Source organism: Typopeltis vanoorti, chromosome 14 (assembly GCF_054136105.1).
Source record: "Typopeltis vanoorti isolate ZY-2024b chromosome 14, IOZ_Tvanoo_1.0, whole genome shotgun sequence".
Classification (NCBI taxonomy): domain Eukaryota; kingdom Metazoa; phylum Arthropoda; class Arachnida; order Uropygi; family Thelyphonidae; genus Typopeltis; species Typopeltis vanoorti.
This window is the reverse complement of record NC_143562.1, coordinates 47,676,010-47,698,937: the sequence shown is the minus strand read 5'-3', so window position 1 is coordinate 47,698,937 and position 22,928 is coordinate 47,676,010. Positions and strand designations below refer to the sequence as shown.

Here is a 22,928-nt window from a genome sequence, read left to right as displayed (position 1 = left end):
TTAGAATATCAAGATAACTGCTGAGTATTTGCTATGTATCTTTGACAGAATTGATGAATAGAATGGAAAAGAAAGAAAAGATAAGCATGTCGTTTGTCGTTCCATAAATTAGCATGGTAATCAACGTCCGACTTTTGAATACAGCTATTTTGCTGTCTTATGAAAGATGATAGTTTTGAGAGAGAAATCAAAAATAAATTACCGTTTCTGAACTCACTCTTTGCATCTGAGTTTCCTGCCATCATTGGAAGAAAGTCGAACCTGATAAGAAGAACCTGATATTATTTTTTTAATATCAATCCCATCCACGAGAAGTCTCAGAACCTGCAACAGGACATTTTGTGTGTGGACAAGTTATTGGAGAGAAGAAAGGAATCTATTAATGTGTTCCTTGTAAAGCTGAGGTTGAATTCATTGAAGAAAACGATATGGGAAAGACTGTTCCGAAGGACAGAGTTAGATGGAATGAAGGAAGGGAATGAGAATTTAGTCCCCTGCATCTGTAGCTGAACGATGTGTAAGTGTTGACCAGCAGCTGCCTGCCGGGTCCGTACATAATTAGAGAAACACGGAGGAATAGTGGGCCAGTTCAGTGCAGTAGCTCTATGGCTATTCCAGTAGAAGACATAATACAGAAAAAAAAAAAAAAACAGGGGGGGATCTATAGAAAAGCGATAGGAGGAAGTCGGTCATCTACGAAGCTCTCTTTTGGATAGAATCTACATCAGGACATTTAATCAGGAATTAGAGAAAAATCAAAAATAAATTACCGAGAGAGAGAGAGAGAGAGAGAGAAAATCTTGTTTGGTGAGCGGAGTGTTATCAAAAGTGAGGGAGAGTGAGGTTTTGTCTTTCTTCCTAGAAATAAGGTAGGATGGAGTTTCCCTATTAAGATGACCAAGAAGAGGCTTTAAAGAAGATCTATCAACATCTAATTATCCAAATTAAGTTGAATTAAAGAAGACAGCCATATCGAATTCAACAATGACCTAATGATCCGAATATTTCCAAGCGACAAGCAGAACTCATGTGATCAAGATCGCAAGAATGGAATTTGCTTTCTAAAACATCAACCGATCCATTTTATATGAGAAGCAAAATGTCATTTGCAGAGTCTTCGTTTTTGTCCCTAGGCATAAATGCACTGTTGGATGGATAAGGATTTAAATGAAGTTGATTTCGTGTATACATTGAAAAAAAACATTATTGTTTTTAGTGCTATTATTTTCTTTATTTTCTGGTATGATTAACACATTACATTTCTACGTTAAGTATTGGTAATCGCCATTAGACCTTGAAACGATAAATTCCCTAATTGCTAGCTATCTAAAATACGCACACTGTGTGTGTGTGTGTGCGTGTGTGTGTGTGTGTGTGTGTGTGTGTGTGTGTGTGTGTGTGTGTGTGTGTGTGTGTGTGTGTGTGTGTGTGTGTGTGTGTGTGTGTGTGTGCGTGCGTGCGTGCGTGCGCAACAAAAATTATGTGATATCAGAATACAATCATAATTAACAAACACTTAATTATTTGTTCGGCAATGATATAAAATGAGGAAGGTCGACAAATTATTTCATGACTCTCTAAAATAAATGCTGGCTTGAAAATCCAGTCAGCAGAATAATATACGAGTGTACTTCCTTGTTCAGTCCGTAGGGAATGAAGTGTTTTTCTTTGATTTACGTTTAGTTGAGAAGACTAACTAATCTGTAATGTTGACACGAATTTAAATTATCCCACTGAATGAGGCTCACTCTTGAATGTACATGTTCCAAACATAGAAATGAATTATATTCGGTATTAATTATTATGAAGAAAAAATATTTTCCAAACGGGATAATCATTATACCAAGATTCATCTAAATGTTTATACTTTTCAGCTGCCAATACGACTGAATTTCATGGTTTAAACGCAAGCTTGTTACCCCCCTCTCTCTCTCTCTCTCTCTCTCTCTCTTGTGTGATTGTTTTTACATGTTGACAAACTGAAAATGTTTTTTATGGTTTGATTTTCATTAAAGTGGAAGGAGGTGAGGCTAGTTAATTACCCTCATTTTAGTTTTTCAAGGCTTCAACTGTACATGTCGATATTCTAATTGCATTTCATGTGAAACTATAATATATTACGACGGTGGTCTGAAAATGTCTCGGTATAACAATGAACAAACGAATTTATAATTTCAAAATTATTTTTATTTTTCAACATAATCTCCCTTAAGACTAATACGTTTATTCCATCGATGCTCCACCGCCATTACCCGGTCTCCCTGTAGTGGTTCTCAGTAAGATCTGCAAAATACCCCTCTACAGCTGCAATCACCTCTTGATTCGAAGAAAAACGCTGACCAGCGAGGAGTTTTAGTTTTGGGAAGAGATAGTCTATCTATTCCCTTCTGCCATACGGCCGGGGGGTAGTTATATGCTACCATACTAGGGAGATGATTATTAGCAAGGTGGTTTCCCGTTGCCTTCCTTGCCGTAAGTATTTATGACTGTAACCTGTGTGTTCACGGGGCCGGTTTGCCTGCTTGCGGGATGAAAAACCCCAGATAAACTGGCGGAAAAAACCCTACTGTCCACGCCCAAGACCGGCTAACTTGGCTATGGCTGAGGAAGATCCTTAAGCTCCTCACGTCGTGGACGGAAATCGAACCTAGGACACTCCTTCCCCAGGCATATGGTTGCGAAGCAGAAAGCCACTAGGCTAACCGCGCGGACCAAGAGATAGTCAGAGCAAGCCAAATCTGGGAAATAGGGTGGATGTTCCAACAATTCATAGTACAGATCCCTTAATTTTCCCATTGCCAAAACACCTTTGTGGGCAGGTGCATTGTCCTAATGAAAGATGATTTTTTCTTCTGCAAACCGGGTATTTTCTCACGAATATTTTCGTCTAGGCTGGTTAAAAGATCAGAATAATATTCCCCGGTTATTGTTTTACCCTTTTCAATATAATTAATAAACAAACTGCCTTTATCATCCCAAAACATCGATGCCATGACCTTTCCTGCTGATGGATCCGACTTTGTCTTCTTTTGAATTGAATAGTGTTGCCATGCGTCCTGTTTGGATTCTGCTGTATAATGGTGAATCCAAGTCTCATCCATAGTAATAAATCGAAGCACAAAATCAGTTTTATTCTTGTTAAAACGCTCCAAGCACTGTTCGGAGATTTTCATGCGAGTGTGTTTTTGATCTGCTGTGAGCAAGAGCGGCAACCATCTTGCGCAAAGCTTTTTCATTTGCAATTCTTTATGCAAATATATCCTACACGTTCTTTTGAAATGCCTATAGTCTCAGCAATTTCACGGACTTTGACTCGTCTGTCATCCAATATCATATCGTGCACTTGGTCAATGATTTCTGGTGTTGGACGTCCTTAACGTGTATCATCTTCAAGGCTGGTACGGCCACGTTTAAACTCGACAGCCCATTTCTTAATTGTCGACCACGAAGGAGACGAATGCCCATAAACTTTTATGAACTTCGAATGAATTTCTTTTGGCGTTAAACTTTCTTTTACAAAGAATTTTATAACCGCACGATACTCGATTTTATCCATTTCAAGAGATGCAGACAACACTTTTGCTTCAGACAGCTGTACAAAACAAACTACTTGATAGAATGACTTGCAATTTCAAATGGATGCTTATGACAGATGTACCACTATCGGCAAGAAAAAATCTCTTGCCGATAGTGTTGGAATCTATGGTCGAGGCCGAGAACATTTCAGACCACCCTCGTATATGCAATGTTACTTAAAGTTTAATTTTAATCTAAGCCACAAAATTTAGAGGAAGGAAATTCAAATGTGCACAGAAATTTAAAAACTGTGGATATTTAATGTAATGAAATGTTGAATCCTGTTGCTTTTTATGCCTATAGCATGTGCTCCAAAAGATCTCACGAGTCTGAAATCTTAACATGCCCCACAAAAGGCAGCAATTGCTTTCGAAGCCTTTCATACGGTTTTCAGTATTGTTTAAAATTTCATCGAAAAAAACTGTTTTTTACAAGTTTACGAATTTCAGGGTCAATAAAAATTCCGCTAATTTTGCAACATTTGTCTTCGGAACTTGTCATTTAAATGCTAGATGCTACTAGCATTCTTCTTTAAACTCTCAATGATTTTATAAAATTCCCATTTATGTAATACGATAACAGGAAACGTTTTCCTGGTGCACACGTGAAGCATGTTAAATTCTTTCTTGTTTAGAACTAAACTACAAAGAACTGGACACTTTTAATCATATAATGGTAATCTTTATCCCCACAATCCAGGAAAGTTACAACCCACGAAGCAACTAACGTAATGCCTAGGAGCAGCAAGTTTGAAATGCGTCAATAAACAGCAAAATTCTATCTGAACCATAAACACACGATTTTCGTTTTAATTTTGCATAATTTCTTGAATTATGGGCGTCAAAATAGTGCTTGTCTAGGGGAGGCATATAATTAAACAGTCTTCATACTGTCCCACTTGCACAAAAGAGAATTTTTTTTCCCTAATTTGCATATTCTTGGATCTTTTTGGACTGAAAGACAGTACACTTTCATATATATTTGAAAGTCTCATTCTTGTCCTCATGTCCTACCCATTGTTAACTCTTTTTACTTCCTTTCGTAAATGTTCATTTTTTTTTCAGCCAAATATTTGAAATCGTGAAGTATTTCAGTTACAAATAGCTTTCCTTTGCACCGATCCAGTAAGTCTGTATACTGAAGCATTCGCTATCATCATAAAGGTTGCTCTCGTACTAAAAATGAATCGAACTCAGGTCTTTCTGTCCAAAGAACTTCGTCACGTTTAAACTACAGAATAAGCATGGTTAAAATAACTATTGAGTCGTAATCTAGTCATGGCTATATGCATTCTAAGATGCAAGAAGAAAATTAAAACCTCAAAAAGAAAAATTTATGATACGAATAAACTAAAAAAAAATCAAGTATGAAGTGAATGTAAACATTCTTGGAGATAAACAAATGAAACAGGGTAAACACAAAAGAAAAAAAAAATCTTTTGGAAAGATTATCAGGAATTAAGAAAATACCGGACAGCAGAGAAATTCCTTAACAATAAGGCGATCTAAGTTATATACGAGAATAATAAAACGAAATCAAACAATATGGAAAGAATAAACAGCATTATTAAGATTCAGCAACAGAATGACCTCGAAATCTAGTAGATTGAAGGAAAAGTGAATACAGGAAAGATGCCAGAACAATGAAAATGCGATGAAAAATATTGAAATATACACTGCATGCAGATTAATAAACGACATATAATATTGTGGGAAAACTAGACGATGTGTGATAAAAGATAAAACAGTATGATTCTAATGGAGGAACTGCGCAATGGACACAGTTCATGCGTGAATGCTTTACACAAAGTTGATGATACAAGTGAAAGGGGGAAATGCCAATGCTAGATATTTCAAAAATTATTGTACAGTTCTTCTCTTGTCATATACTGCAAAATACCGCTCAAAATAATACAATCAGTTATAAAAAATAAATTAGAAAAATTAGAAGGGAACTTAAGGGAAAACTACTTTGAATTCAGACAAAACTTCCTGTCCATTCTCATTTAAACAATATCCAGGACAAGTAATCCTTGTCCTAAGATATCATAGAAAATAGAACGAGGCATGGAAGGGCGTATATTTCTTGTATTTGAAGAAGGAATTTAACCAAGTACAGTATAGTAGGAAATATTATGTGTAGGAGAAGACCTAGCATAGACCAGACAGAACAGCAAGATTAGAGATGATTTGTACTGTGACTAAACACACTTATGCACTGAAATTATTCAAATGAAGATAGGAGTTAGGCAAGGACAGTCTCTGTTTCCGTTCTTTTAACTTCTACATTAAAGAAGATGTAAATAAAATAAAAGTGGACACAATATCTAATATACTCATGAATAGTTATAGTTTAGCCTAAAATGGATTTGAAGATGTTGTCATAGTAACTGTGATGAGTCAGAAAGAGAAGTGCAAAATGGTTTGGATGTTATGAGGATATTTTAAAATAGTGATATGGCTGTAAATACCACTAAAACGAAAGTTTGATCAGATGTAGAAAATCAGCAGTCATAGTCTTGCTTAAGAGTAAAAAAACACAAACTTTCAAGTGTGTTAAATATCGATTTTATAGCAGAAGATGCTAGAAGTAAAAGAGACGTGAAATAAGAATCTCAATGGCAGAGAAAACTTTCGCAAAGATGAGGCATCTATTATCTTCCAGCATAAATTTGGAAGTACGAAAAAGATTCATGCTCGCTTAAGGTTCAAAGAAAAAGCTGAATAATTGGGAGTAGACCTCCACGCAGCCTTTTAAAATGCGGCGAAAAAGTCGACTTCTTATGTTCAATCGTCACTTCCTGTGGTGAACCCCGTTAGTAGGTAACAAGTTGGATACTGAACGAACGAGGATGGACTGGGAATATGCGACTTGCCCAACCAAAGTTTATTCTATATTAGCTTAACCATCATCCTCTTTTGGTGCGGATTATATTGATGCCTATATTGATACAACAGCAAGTTTCAATATAGGCATTAATATAATACGTATCAATGGAAAAGAACTGAAACGGTAAGAAGCATCACGTTGACATAAATAATGTTGCCAAAGCAAAAAAAAAAAAGGTGGGAAAGCCCTTCCGAATCTTCTGAATAAAACTACAGGATGTTATATTCAGGTAACAATAAGCAACAGTAATCAGTGAAAGAAAGAAATAAGATTATTCAAAACTAAACACGAAAATAATTTCGAATGCTGGCATTTCCTAATAGAATAATGGCAAACATCAAAATGTGAAATTGGGTAATGAGACTTATTTTTACCTAAAATTCTACAGAAAGTTCTACTATGGAAGAGTTGGAAGGATTTTGCGAACATTAGAGAAGGTATCTGACATAAACCGAAAGGAAAAGTTGGTCCTTGTTGGAGATCTTCACTGCAGAGTCAAAAATGAATACCAAACTTATGAAATGTTTCAGTAAATTTGAAGAAAGGAGTAAAGATCAGGTATCGCAAACATTACGTTCCACCATAAAGATATGCCCAAATTATAAGGTGGAAAACACAAGAAATAACAAAAGGCTCACTGACTAGGTTGTTGTTGATAGTAGCATCAACTTCCTGTTTGTTTAGCATATTACAGAGAATTTGAAATCGGAAGTGATCACCATTTAGTTTTAAGCAGGATAAAATTAATATCGTATCGAAAGGTGTAAAGTAAAGTTTTATTTTAGAAAGAAAGCCTTCATGGAACCACTGACAACGACCAGTAGTCCCACTCCAAACTAGCTGAATTCACCCCCACACCATTACTCCTCCACCCCCAAACAACACACGGTGGTAACAAGCGTTCACTGGGACTGCTTCGACACCCACACCTTTTCATCATACTGGAAACAGGTGAACCTTGATTCTACACTCCAGAGTACCGTTTTACATTGGTCAGTTGTCTAGTTCACATGCTCTTTGCACCAGGCCAGACAAGCCGCCTTGTCCGTTGTTGTGTTGTGTTGTTCGGCTTGTGTGCTGCTGCTGCTCTTCCGTAGAAACCCAGTAAATGGAGTTCTTTTCGTACACTATTAGTCCTAGCCATATTGTTATTGGGACTCTGGAACTCATCACCAATGGTCTACGCCGATTGGAGCCGGTTTGTGTGTGCCAGCCGCTTTAATACCCTTCTGTCCCTCTCATTCATTTTCACCAGCCGCCCTGGGTGTTTTCCTCCACTAGTGATGCCAGAACGTCTCCATTTGTTGATCACATTGCCAACCGTTGATCTTGGATGTTCCAATTGAGCGGCAATGGCACACGTATGGCATGCCACAATGTGAGAGCCCACTATAACATCGAAGTCACTGAGTTAACGCTCTGTTGCCATACCACATGTATTCAACTGCTATGATAAAATTCTGCTTCCCACTATCTGTACACCTAGTTTTATGTTATTAACAAACCTGAAATGCTCCATAACTTTAATAATAGGGGCGTCTGGATAATTATTGATAAAGAGTGTATCTCCATTATATCTTCTGTCTTGTTAACCTTGGTACCTTCTCTGTTCCAGACCGCTTTATTTTTACTGGGTATATAAATAAAGAACTCCTGACTAACTTGTCGGTTTCCTGTTCTTCACAGATAAATTTTCAATAATTTCAATTCCTGTAATTTCATTACTCAACCACTTTTCACCCACTGTATTTTTACAAACACGGTGTTGCAATCTAGTGTCCCTGCCTTCAAATGATTCCTTACTGTCTTTCACAACTTCCTTCAGTTCCTTGTGTCAGCATTTATTTTGATAATATATACTACAATATAATATTTTAGTAGTAATAATAATTGCTACTAATAAAAAAGTGAACAGCATAATTAACCTTGAATTAATTGTTCCTTGAATAGTTGTTATACGAAGTCTATTAAAAATATCAAGATTGAAAATGTAAAAATCACCATCACGCTTCGTGCAGCAAAAATTGATAACCCGTGTTTTCACAGTGTGCCTCTGCTTTTGATTTTTACATGACAGGAGTTACCACGAAATAATAATAATAATAATAATAATAATAATAATAATAATAATAATAATAATAATAATAATAATAATAATAATATATCGTTGCTTATTTGGAAATAGGGTCTTGTAGTATCTGTTTGTACTAATGATATTCTTTAGATGAAAAGCTTGGTTTAATTACTCGTCGTGATCAAAGAGAGACATTTATAAAGGTGATTCAAACCAAACGCTCCTCATCCCGTCTCGTAAGGGTTTGGTGGAATTCTGCAATTCTCTTTTTGGAATCTCAGTTTTTCTATTTCTTACGAAACACGCAAAACTGGGAAGAATACTGACGAAATTTACACGCATCCTGCACTCGCTCGTTTTTGCTGTTTCTACCCTCATAGCCCAAGTCTGATGGAACTCGGATCGCATTATGAGAGATTCAGAAAAAAAGGAACTTAAAAAGTTCTTAAAAACTTAAAAACAACAACAATAAAAAAATAAGAAATGTATACGAAAGTGTATAAAACTGAACGACAATTGAATGACTAGCTTTGTCGCTACAACGCTACTCATTCCTAGATGTTCTAGGAACATCTAAGAATGAGTAGCGTTGTCTGTGGAATAAACTGCGTTTATTCCACAGTGTGGTCTGTAGAATAATCAAGTAGTTTGGTCTGTGGAATAAACTGCGACTCTTCCGTGAAACGATGAAAGAAACAACATTATTTAGATACTAAATATAATCACTGTGCACTGGCATTTCAAGTAGGATACCCCAATTCATTTTTCCTGCCGTTTATTTAATATTTACACCAACAGATACTAAATTAAGATTTTAGGAGAGATTTCTCATTTCCCTGGTCCTAAAATCGCTATGTAACAACACGAATTTTAATTCTTTAAACCGTAAAACTCTCTGTTACTGGTTAGCAGTCCAGTGAGAGTATGTGCTCTCCATACCGTCGAAGACAAGGTAGTCGATTAATTGGAATGTTTCCTGCTATCGTTTCCTTTCTTTAGCTCTTTCTAGCCAAGTAACCCTTAGACTCTGGATGATCACATTTCTGGATGATCTTCACTGATCATCCAGAAATGTGACATCCATTGGAAAAAACCAATCTGATATGCAAACTTTACGAAAACAAAATTAGTGAGGAATTTTCTGTTTTCTTCGGGAGGAGAGTCAGAAAATCCAGTGGGAAATATGTATTAAACTTAGAAAAACTATTTGGATGCGAATCCCATTAAAGACACGATAAAATTTCAGCCTTTTTCGATTAAGGATAAGTTGATCGTCATGGTGTAGATAGCATGTATAAATTACTCTTCCGAGCACTTAGTTTATGAAGGAAACGTTTCACAATATGTTAAGTGAGCAATAACAAGTATAGCTGGATAAACTGTCAATGATTTTAAACGACATGTAGTGAAAACGTTTGGGCAGATTGCTGCAGCCATCTCGTGGTCCCTAACCCTAACGCAAAATATTAGTGTCTTAATTAGTATGAATTCTACTGTTGGTTTTCATGAATTCTTCAGAACCTTGAGTTACTGTGAAATTACTTTAAATGAAATTCAGCACACAGTCAAAACGAGTTGATTCTTTACTTAATTACCTTTGAAAATATCTCGTAAATTTTGTTTTCTTAAGGCAGTCAAGTTCTGCTATAAACTGAGGTACATGGCGAAGTCGCTTGTTTTACACTTTTCACTGATCTTATCATTAATTAACATTAATTTAACATTTAACATTTTTTGTCTATTAACAACTGAACATTTCAAAGCACTTTAACAATTAGTTCAGCGTAATCTTGAAAAATGTGCACTCTTATAAATAATTCCCGAAACTTTAATTAATCCCTACTAAAAAAATAATGATATGCACACACACTTGAACACATATATTTAAACTTAGCAAAGTGTGCAGCGAAAAACAAAGAGAAAACTGAAGCATCCGCTTCAATTCAAGGTCACTTACTAGATTTTCATACCGGTAATTACGTATGTCCGACATATGCGCGAGACGCGTAGTGTAGGAAATCACTTCTACCACTTTTATGTACGTCACGTAAGAATAAACGGTTAAGTAAGACAAGCAGAGTACATCGTTTTGAAAACATAGGAATTTTGGTTCACTATTAATAATAATAATAATAAAATAAATAAAAATAATTTGGCCGAGCTGTTAGCGTCCACTTGGCTGGAGGGTCCAGCCAAGTGGCTGCCCGTTCGAATTCTGCCATGGACATAAATGTTTGTGATTGTCTTTAGGTGGGAGATGAATTTAATCTCCAATAAGAGAGGGACTGTCTCGGTGTGGTTTGAAAAATTTCCATGTTTGGCCTCTAAAAAGGATTTACGGAGCAGGTAAAATAAACAAATAAAATTGATAAAAATATATAGAAATTCTTATCCACATAAGGTAGGAAGATGCTATAAGTTTATCAAAAAAATCGTGGTGGGGATCCTCATAAAAAATAATAATAATACGAAAGAACTGCAGACAAAACATAAAATTACTATGTACTGTTTACAGTTTATTTTCATGTTCAAAATTTCATGAGTACACTGCAGTAGATGAAGTAACAAAATGGAACACGAATTCATTGGACACAGGAAGGAGTGAATGTATTCCTCTGTCGCCAATTTGTTGAGAAATCTGTATCACAACCAACGATAATTGAGTTGATAATCGTCATATGGCAACGTTGTTAATAGTATTGACAATTAACATATCATCTGTTTATAAATCATAGAAAAAGATATTACCCCTTCTCTTTTCAACAGTTACTTCAATGCGAGGCTCGCTGGTGTAAAAAGAAGGAAAATGGTAAGATTTAATTTCAAGAATATACTTTCTCTGAAGAGCTGACAGGTACCAACACTAGCAGATAGATATGCTGCTGTTTAATTACCATTGTGTTCTCATCTGGGTACGTTACGTATTTTCGTTTTGCTAATAAGAATTCGATCGATGGAATTTGTTAAATCTATATGAACTTCTACTATGAAAAGTGTAAACTTATAGTGCACATTAATAGCATGGGTGAGCAAAGGACGTCTTGTATTTTGATATTAATTTTATGTTTTTGGATTTTATTGATTTTTACATAGTCCGCAAACTCTGTTCTGGAGATCAAACACAAAAAAAGCCTGAAATAGTTCCTTCAAGCAATTTCAGGCCTCCAATAAGGAGGGAAAGTGGTCTCACAACGAAGATGAAATGCTGTTGCATACCTTCACCGAACAATAAAGTGTGGTACTTCAGTTAGTTCCTTGGGGAAGTAACCTAATCAAACCCTCTGGAGGAAACGTCCAAATGTGGCAGATAGGAGAATGCCTCTCAGATATGAGTAGTAGGAGGGAAATGAAATACTTCCCATGGACCAACACGCAACAGCAGCGCCTGATCTGTAGTGGGCGACTACAAACAGCTTCTGCTCCGAATGTTGAGTAGCTGAAAGAATCATTACTGCTGGTTAGATGGGTGTCAATGGACGGACTGACCGTAGAACAAAATATGATTGAAATCAGGTGCAATATGGAAGTGCAAAGGAAAAGTTAATATGCCCGGCTCGGACGTGTCCAGGATAAACAAGGTCTGCGTACCCAACTGAGGATCGGAGTTAGATCGACAAGTCAGCTACTGAAAGAAGTGCAATAAAATGAAAACCAACAGGGGACAGGCTATTAGTAGGAACACGGAATGTCCGTATCTTATGGTCTCCTGGAAAGCTAGACTTACTTTGCAAGGAGATGAAGCGATACCGTTATAACATCCTTGGATTAGCAGAGATGCGCTGGACCGAGTCGAGGGAGATGAGAGGTTGAAGAATCATCTTGTATGGTAATAGTATGAAGTATGAGATAAAAGTTGGATTTCTTCTCAGTAAAAGAGGAAGAGAAGAATTATTATATTAAAACCAGTAAATGAAAGAATAATAATGACAAGATTTTCAGCAAGACCATTTAACATCACAACAGTTCAGGTGTATTCACCCATTTCAGAAAGTACTGAAAAAGAAATAGAGTTATTCTATAGCAACATGGAAATGAGTATACCAAAAAAGGATATTCTAATTATTGGAGGCGATTTGAATGCGAAGATTGGAAAGGATAATAAAGGATGGGAAGAATAATGGGCAAACATGGATATGGATAAACAATGAAAGAGAAGAAAGAACATTTGAATTTGCTTTGAAGCATGACGCAGTAATCTGCAACACACATTTTCAGCTAAAAGACTGCATGAAATAGATATGGCGGTCACTGGACGGATGAACTGAGAAAATGCTAGACACATCAGTTGAACAGTGTCGAACATTTCAAGGAGCAGATATGGAATCGGATCACACATTAATGATTGAGTGATTGGTAATATCATGTGAAAACTGAAGCGATAAGTGAAGGCACAGTTTCAGAGTCATAAAAGATAGAAAGACATGAAGCGAGGAAATTATAGGTAAAGCGAAGAGAAAAGTGCTTGAGGAAGAACTGAAATCCATTACGTAAAAAATGTTAAGGTCCAAAAGAAGTTAATTCATGAATTGAGAGGGAAACTCACCACCAAGCACAGATGGAGAAATAGATTTACCCACGGATGAGGTTGTAAAAGCAGTAAAACATCTGAAAAACCATAAAAGACCTGGGAATGATGAGATCACTGGAGAGATATTGAAATACGGTGGCGAGATGAACGGCACTGGTTGTGTAATGGCATGGAACGAAGGCAAAACACCAAAAGAATGGATGAGATCAATTCTAATCATTCATAAAACAAGAAGCAAAATGAACTGAAAAAATAAAAGAACAATAGCTCTAACAAATCATGTGGGAAAGGTTCTTATGATGATTGTAACGGAAATAATAAGGAAAAGAAAATCCGCAAGGTGAGCAAGCAGGGTTTAGAAGAGACAGAAATATACTATTATACTGTTAAGATTAATATTTGCTGCACTTGTTTAGTTTATTAACACTTGTTGACTTTCAGAAAGCATTCGACAATATAAATCAGAAAGTGGCATGGGCTGTACTCGAATCTTATGAAGTGGACAAGCACGTGATATGTCTCTTGCAAAACAACAATGACAATGCTGAGGCTGCTGTGAGAAACTGCAGAGAAATAGGAAGATGGTTCTGCACAAAAAGAGGAACGAGATAAGGAGACCCAATATCCTCAACCATCTTTATCATGATTTTGGAAATAAAAGTGGATATGATAAAGGATAATATAAGGGCTATTTTAATTCAAGGTACGAAAATAAACAATTTACGATTCGTAGATGATATACTCATACTGAGGTTAGGTGCTTCATATTCCTCAATATGACACACAATTTAGACTATTAAAAAAAAGAGATAAGATCTCGGATTGCAAAACCAAAAGTAAACCTATAGGCAATGGACAAGATATGGAAAAGTCAATCAGTGAACCTTCCCATAAAGCTGAGACTGATAGAAAAAACGTACATATTCACAAGCTCTCTGTGGTTGTGAGACATGGGTAATGATCAAAGACTCTATGAGACGAATATTCGCTTTCGAAAGAACATGTTATAGAAAGATTCTACGAATTGTCGGAGTGCAAATATAACAAATGAAGAAGTATTGCAAAGACAATCCAGTGCAGAAAATAATTCAAAGGAAAGTAAAGATTTTTCGCCATATTGCAGAATGGATAAGAGTAGAAATATCAAACACTTTCTACACCACTATTTTACCCATTCTCTCCTTGGCCATCCTCTTCCATTGATACTCTTCATTATACCGAGCATTAAGATCTTGATTTTCTACTCTTATCCATTCTGCAGATATGCTGAAAACACTTTAGTTTACTCTGAAGCCACCACTTCAGAGTAAACTAATGGCAAAGAATTATGAAACAAACATCAGACACCGTGCAGGCGAGGATGCTGCTGCTAATAATGGTGGGCTTAGGTGCTAATGATTTTCGTAGTGCCGTGTAAGATTCCCGATTATCTAAATCTTGCCTACCTTCAATAATAAAAGTGCGATAGGTTTACGACATTACCTGAGTGGGATTCACTTATATAACATTTTATAGTTTTATTTTCATTTTTTTTAAATATATTTTACTGTGCATTTTTGTTATGCTTGTGCGATCGTCACTCTAGTAACAGAAATACATCGAAATGGCTGTTCTGTTAAGCACGAATGCAATTTGCTTTGCAGATATATGACTCTTTACAACAACTCAAAAAGGAATTTGAGTAATGTTGAATAGCACGAAGCGCATATCTAATCTAATCCTGTGGCCTTCTCTTTTAAGAGGGTTGCAACTGATGAACAGTCCGCTTCCATGCCTATCTCTTGCTTCTGTAAGACGCTTGCCCGTCCAGTTTTTGATGTTGTCTTTCCATTGCTGTCGGGTCTTCCTCTTCTTCTCCTTTCCTCCACCATCCCCCGCAATACTATTCTGAGGAGCTCTCCAGAAGAACCCCTCATGAAATGTCCTGCAAGCGCTACTTTTCTTCTTTGGATATTAGCCATATAGTTTCTTTTCACGTTGATTTTTTTATAACATCTTCATTGCTCACTCTTTCAGTCCAGCTGATAAGATCCATTTTTATCAATCGCCACATTTCAAATGTATTCAATCCAATCCATACGTCCCCACGCTCCAGATCATTGTCGTGATGATTCTTACTTTTAACTTTTTGTTCGGATTTCTGTTTCCTAATATGTGGTATATTTGGAAAAATACTGCTTTTGCTTTTTTAATTCTGTTCTTAATTTCATAAATAGATCTATTATCATCTGTTACCCAACTCTCAAGGTATTCAAAACTTTTTACATTCTCTATACTTTGTCCATTCAAAGTAATTTCCATCCTATTATTTCCTTTCCTTGAAATTTTCATCGCCTTTGTCTTCTGAACGTTTATTTTCATTTTATATCTCTCATTTCCAACCCTGATCATTCTATTCAAAATTCTTTGCAAACCTTTCTCTGTTTCGCTCATAAGTACAATATCATCTGTGTATATCATATTATTTATCAGATGTCCATTTGTCTTTATTCATTCCTTCAGATATTCCTAGGCCTCTCTCATCATCCATTCACTATAGAAATTAAAAAGGAGTGTACCCTCTCGGAGGACCTTGCAACCCCTAGAGAGCACGTCCCCTCGGTGGCGGATAGGGGAGTCCACCATGTGTGTGTGTGTGTATATGGTGGGGTGGTCCGAATATACTGAATAAGGACTCGTGGACAAACAGGTCCATAAGGGGCAATCATCTTGATTGTAAGGGAAGCGGCACTCCCATGAACCCCTAGGTTCATGGGAGTACCGCTTCCCTTACTTTAGTGCCGCTAAAGTAAGAGGAAGATCCACTTATTTTAATCTTTCTTATAAGGCCTTATCAGCCAACTCTTCTTATTTTATGACTCTTATGCTATTAGAGTACTCGAGGGCCATGGGGTCTTTTCATTTCTGGCCTTACAACTATGCCCTCTCTATAAACCTTACTATAATTCTTCTATAATCTACTCCCCCCCCTTCAATATACCCTATTCCTCCTATGGGTTTAAATTCGGAAGAAGGCTAGTTCAGAAATCTTAAGGTAGCAGCCCTATCACTGAACTATTCCAGGGTCAGGCTAGTCCCCTGACATGGAGAACATAATTCTACTTGTAAGCTGACAGAAAAAGATAATCGGATTGAATCTATGGGAAACGACCCTGGAATGGAAAAGGTAAAACAAAAATGGAAACGACAAAATATAATACACATAGCAAACTGGAATGTAAGAGGAATAGCATATAAAGAAATAGCATTAGACCAATTATTAAAGGAAGGAAATTTTAAAATAGCAATAATCACTGAAACAAAAAAAAAAGAAATTAAAAGGAACTATGAGAACCGAAAATTTTAATGTGATATACAGTGGGGTCATGATTTGGATTGTTAACTCCCTTTCAAAACAGTTAAAACATTATAAATTTTGGAATGAAAGAATAATAGAAGCTAGAATAAAAATAGATAGAGGCTATTTAATAATAATTGTTTATATGCCCCAGAAGAAGGAAGAGAACATGATAATATTGATTTGTATAATCAGCTACAAAACATATATAAAAATAAATAAATAAAAATGATTACATAACTTTAGCAGGAGACTTAAATGCAAGAATTGGAAACACGAAAATTAATAATAATATAGGAATACATGGAGAACATACTCTAAACAGGAGTGGTAAAAAATTGATTCACTTTGTAGTTTATAATAACCTAAAAATAATGAATTCCTTCTATAAACATAAAGACGTACAAAAAATAGAGCCATAGCAAAAAGAGAAGTCAGAAAAAGACATAGAGAATCGTGGAACAAATTTGTTTCTTCTAATTTAGAACATGCTTTATATAAAATAAGACCCAATGTATATAAGATTTTGAAGCACTTAAATGCAGATACCAAAGATAACATAAAATTAAACACCGAATTGAAATTAGAAGAATTTCTAAATTACTACACAGAATTATGGACAGACCAATATTTTAAAAAAGACAACTGGCAAATAATTAACGAAAATCAAAAGGAAATAACTAGAGATGAATCAGAAATCAGAAATTAATAATAGAGAAAAGAAGAGAATATAATTTCGAAACACATATTGCATTTATTGACTTTGAAAAAGCATTTGACAAAGTTAAAAGAAACATATTATTTAACATATTAAAAGAAAGACAAATACCAAATAATATTCTAAAAGCTATCACAAGTATATATGAAAATAATCAAATACAAATAAGATTAAATCACGAGCTATCATATACGAGAGAGATAAACTAAGGGGTCCGACAGGGATGTCTCCTCTCAGCAACTCCTTTTAATATCTACTTAAATGAAATAATAATAAAATGGAATAAAAATTTACATCAAGGAATTAAACTTTCTCCTACAGTAAACTTAAACACTCTCCTCTTTGCCAGCGACCAAATAATCATTACAAATTCTGAAGATAACTTACATAAAGCTATTTCAGATCTAAATGAGATATCCAAAGATTATGGTATGATGATATCAACAGAAAAATCAAAAACTATGGCCTTTAAAGGACAAGATCCAGCAAGAACTAAAATAGTAATAGATAACAAGAGCTTAGAACAGGTGAATTCATTTAACTATGTAGGATGTATGTTCACATATGAAAATGAAAAAGATATAAACCTAAAAATTGCAAAATATTTAAAAATAACTGGTGTAATTAAGTCTATATTTAAACCAAACCTAGTTCAAAAACAAACCAGACTAAAAGTATACAATACATTAGCCCTACCAGTCTTAATGTATGGAAACGAAATCTGGACAATAAAACAAAAAGACGAACAAAGATTAACAACAGCAGAAATGAAGTTTATGAGAAAAACTGCAAAGTATACCCTATTTGATCACAAAAGAAATGAAGTTATGAAGAATTAAACCAAGAACCAGTAATAGAAAAAATTAAAACATATAAACATAAATGGATGGAACACGTTCAAAGAAGGAAAATAGGAAGATTACCAAAACAAGCCTTAAAGTACAAGCCATTAGGAAAAAGAAAACCAGGAAGTCCTCTTGAGAGATTCAACGATTACTTCTAAGGCCTGAACAGGCCATGCTAGGCCTAAATCTTTGATACGCATGATGATGATGATGATGATGATGATGATGGTGATGTAAATTATGTCCATTTATCTTTATTCGTTCCTTCAGATATTCCAAGGCAAGATTAAGGCAGTAAAGGGAGGAAGTAAGATTGTAGGCGAATTTTCGAGAAACATAATACAGGATTGAATGATATAATCACGTAATCACAAGAAAGATATTTATTTAACCAAATATTTCGGTCTGGAAATAGCAGACCATCGTCGGTGGTATTACAAGATTACTCATTAATTTTTTTTTTTTTTTTTTTTTTTTTTTTTTTTAATAGCAAATTCAATCATGTTTCTACTTCAAAATATTTCGTTTCATACTTAGTGATATAACATCACGCGGCATGTTCTAATTTCAACGATCTATTGTTAGTATTCTAGCTTGTATATTTTTTAAACTGTTCTTGTAATACCACCGACGATGGTCTGCTATTTCCAGACCGAAATATTTGGTTAAATAAATATCTTTCTTGTGATTACGTGATTATATCATTCAGTCTTATGTCGCAAGTATCCTTAAAACAACAAATAATACAGGATTCTCCAAACTACTAGCAAGACTCATATGGGGACGCTAGGGGTCCCAAGAACTTAATCAAAGGTACAGGGACTCTGGTGTATAAAAGGGTTGGTTCAAAGATGAGAACGGCTTCCTTTTCTTCATCCTGAGTGATCCATTCACGAGAGATCGAGGACCGAGGTGTCATAAATTCCGGTGGGGAAGACGGAGAAGCCCACCACTGATAGTTGTTCCAGTCACAGCTGAAGATATCCGGTGGCGATAAGTTAAGGAGAAATCTTGCCGTATTGGTCCTGACGTCGAGTAAGCACACGACTTCTTGACCTACTCAGAAATCCTTCGCCAGGCAGTTCAAGACGCCGGAAAAGCCTACCCTATATCCCGCCAGCTGCCACGACTATTCGCGGTGCCCTATAACGCTTCAAAGAGAATTCCAAAACACGGAACGGAGGAGAACCCCCCCCCCCCTCGAGCTCCAGAGTAAGGAAAAAAAGATGGAAGATACATGCAAGATAGGAAGAGACCCATGTGAGTCTATTTATTCATAATTTGTTTGTGATTTAAGAAAGAATTCCCTATCGAACTCCTAAAGTGTCTAGTTAAGGAGACAGTATTTAGAGGGTTTCTCATTTCTCATAAAAGTGTGAAATAGCTAATGAGCGAACCATGAGTGCAGTTAATTTCCCTGGGAGAAAATATTGAGCTATTGAAATTTCTTTGATTGATTATATGTGTACTTATGATTGAATTTTATGACAAAGTATGTTCGTTGATCTTGGAATGTTTGAAACTCAATGAGGTGGATTGTATAAATATTATTGCCTAGATTATGATTAAGTACTTAAAAGGAATGAGATTCTGAGAGGTATATTTGTATGCATGTATGTTGTATTTTGATAGATACTAAATTGGTAATGTCAAGCACACCTAACGAATTCATGTTATGTGTATAACTTCCTGATAGTTGTAATATAAAGTATGCTGTTTGAAAGTGTAACTAAGTAACTGCGAAAGAATATATTAGAAACCAAGTTGAGTGATTGAGAAAGACTAAGAATTACCTTTCATAAAATGAATCTTGTGATTTCATGTGATATGTATAATTATTTGATCAGAAATTAAACTTATTATTGTTGATAAAAAAAATAGTTGTCCGATTCAATCTTTTTTGCAATACACTGATCCAAAAAACACTATTTCGGACCTGATAGTGGAACCCCAATGATTAATAGTGATTTATGAGTAAATTTTGCCATAACTGCAAACCTTAGATAAAATAGGAATATTGTGTGATAAGATATAACAAAGATATAAAACCAATAAAGATAAACAATATCGAGATATTAACAGTATATGTAAATAAAAATAGAAATGATAAGACAGGTCCATCGTATTATTGGACCACTATTGTTCAATGTATACATTAATGACATCAGGCAGGAACTAACATCTGATGTGCAATTGTTTGCCGATGATACGAAGATAGGCATGGCAGTCAGGGATGCTAGTGATATTCAGCAATTACAGAATTATTTGAATAGACTGGAAATTTGAGCAAACGAAAATGGCTATCAGTTTAATGTTAATAAATGTAAAGTTATGCACTTTGGCGTGATTAGAGTTCCAGTGGCATATTATATTAGTGGGGTTATGCTACGAGAAATTCAAGAGGCAATGGATCTTGGCGTATTGGTGGATAGGAATTTAAAGTTCAAAGGTCACATAGCAAAAGTTGCAAATACAACTCAGAGAATAATTGCGATGTGGAAGCGAACCTTGACTTTTAAGGATAAGGAAGTCATTTTGTCTCTTTATAAGGCTTTGATAAGACCACACCTGGATTACTGTGCGCAGATTTGGTCTCCTGGGTTCAAAGAGGATAAAGAAGCTGTGGAAAGGGTGACATCCGTGAAAGTTAAGTTCACAGTCAAGAAAGGGGTAATAGCTATGTTTTCTCCCAGATAGCAGTGAGTGAGTGGAATAATTTGCACTTAGGGGATAGTGAGTGCATTTAGTGTGAATGAATGTAAGAGAAGGTATGATAGTGGTTTGGGTGATTTATAGCCTCGCTTGATGAGTCCTTGCCTCCCTGGAGGTCTCAGATAAATATAAATTATAATGGATATCTGCAAAATTATAATGGAAATCTGCAAAATACCCCTCTACAGCTGCACTCTCCTCTTGATTCGAAGAAAAATGCCGACCAGCGAGGAAGAGTTTTGGTTTTGGGAAGAGATGGAAGTCAGATGTAGCCAAATCTGGGGAATAGGGTGTATGTTCCAACAATTCATAGTGCAGATTCCTTAATATTCCCATTGCCATTTGTGGGCAGGTGCACATTGTCCTGATGAAAGACGATTTTTTTCTTCTGCAAACCGGGTCTTTTCTCACGAATGTTTTCGTCTAGACTGGTCAAAAGATCGGAATAATATTCCCCGGTTATTGTTCTACCTTTTTCAAGATAATTAATAAACAAAATACCTTTAGCATCCCAAAACACCGATGCCATGACATTGTCTTCTTTGGCGTTGAACAATCGGCTTTTGTCCACTGTTTTGACTGATTCTGGTGTGTACTGGTGAATCCAAGTCTCATCCATAGTAATAAATCGACGCACAAAATCAGTTGAGTGCGTTTTTGACCTGCGCGGCACCCATCTTGCGCAAAGCTTTTTCATTTGCAATTCTTCATGCAAAATGTATCCTACACGCTCTTTTGAAATGCCTATAGTCTCAGCAGTTTCACACACTTTCACTTGCCGGTCATCCAATACCATATCGCGCACTTGATCAATTATTTCTGGTTTTGTTACACTTTTTGGACGTCCTTCACGTGGATCATCTTCAAGGCTGGTACGGCCACGTTTAAACTCGGCAGCCCATTTCTTAATTGTTAAAAACGAAGGAGAAGAGTGCCCGTAAACTTTTGTGCACTTCGAATGAATTTATTTTGGCGTTAAACCTTCTTTTACAGAGAATTTTATAACCGCACGATACTCGATTTTATCCATTTCAAAGGATACAGACAACACTTTTGCTTCAGACAGCTGTATAAAAAAAAAACTACTTGATAGAATGACTTGCCATTTTCGATCGATGCTTATGACAGATGTACCAACTTAGAAAAAAAACATCTTGCCGATAATGTTGCCATTTATGGTTGAGGCCGAGAACTTTTCAGATCACCCAATATCATGACCTGCGAATGTTGGGGAGAGAAAATTAAAAAAAGCTATATCTTTCAATCCACATAATTCTAGAGATGATGTTGAAGATTGAAACACAGTCATGGTAACGCCTGGAAGTCGAAGTATTCTTCAACGGATCACTCTTGAACGATATCTGAACGTGGTACGGAACATTATCCTGTTGAAACACCTGTGCCATATCTTCTTCTTCTTCTGCAGCTTCTCCCACTTAAGTGGGGTCACTATTGATGATGAGTCTCCTCCACATCCTCCTGTCTTGAGCTGTCACCACATCGAAGTTCTTCATCCTCAAGTCCTCTTCTATCAACTCCCTCCATCTCTTCTTTGGCCGCCCACGCTTCCTCCTTCCTTGCACATCCATCTGCATGACCCTTCTTCTCACATATTCGTCCTCCCTCCTCATCACATGACCAAACCATCTCTACCTTGCCTCCTGTATCTTCGCTCCTAAGTTCGTAACTTTAACTTTAACTGTACCATAGTGAAGACAATATAGTGAAGACAATCATTAAAACGTTTCTGCACCTCATCATTCACAATGGATAATTAATATTTAACATTCATAGTCGCATATAGCTGTCAGGGCACCATTAGATTCCTGGAAAACATTCCTATACCATAAAGTTGTCGCCTCCTTCTCTGTTTCTATTGGACCATGCCATTGAAATTATATCATAATCCATTGAAATTGAATACCATGTCATTGAAATTGAAAGACACTTATCCAGATTTTTTTTTCTGAACAAATTCAGATTATGTGCTTTCAAGTATAAGATCCCTTTGTATTTTGGAACAGACGCCGCTTTTTCTGCCTGGCAAAGAGATTTTGAATGCTATTGTAAACATGTGCATCTCTGAGAATCATATTAGCATGAACTTGGGAAATTTGAGCGAAAATAATTTACACAGTATTTTGAGTAACACATCTTGCAAAGTAAATATAAATCACGGAAACAACAGGAATGACTTGGAATTTCCTATTAGAGGAAATTCCAGGTGACGCAGTTCACTTTTCTAACTC

The 22,928-nt window shown here is 35.9% G+C and overlaps 1 protein-coding gene across 1 annotated transcript in view; it reads right to left on the bottom strand.

The window, feature by feature from the left end:
* The window catches only part of LOC150099430 (cytochrome P450 4V2-like), a 56,799-nt gene extending 46,267 nt beyond the window's left edge, over positions 1-10,532 (bottom strand). The window contains exon 1 of the mRNA XM_090404344.1: positions 10,497-10,532. Coding sequence (XP_090260470.1) covers positions 10,497-10,532 — 36 coding nt within the window. The remainder of the gene's footprint in view (positions 1-10,496) is intronic.
* Positions 10,533-22,928: the final 12,396 nt, after the last annotated feature.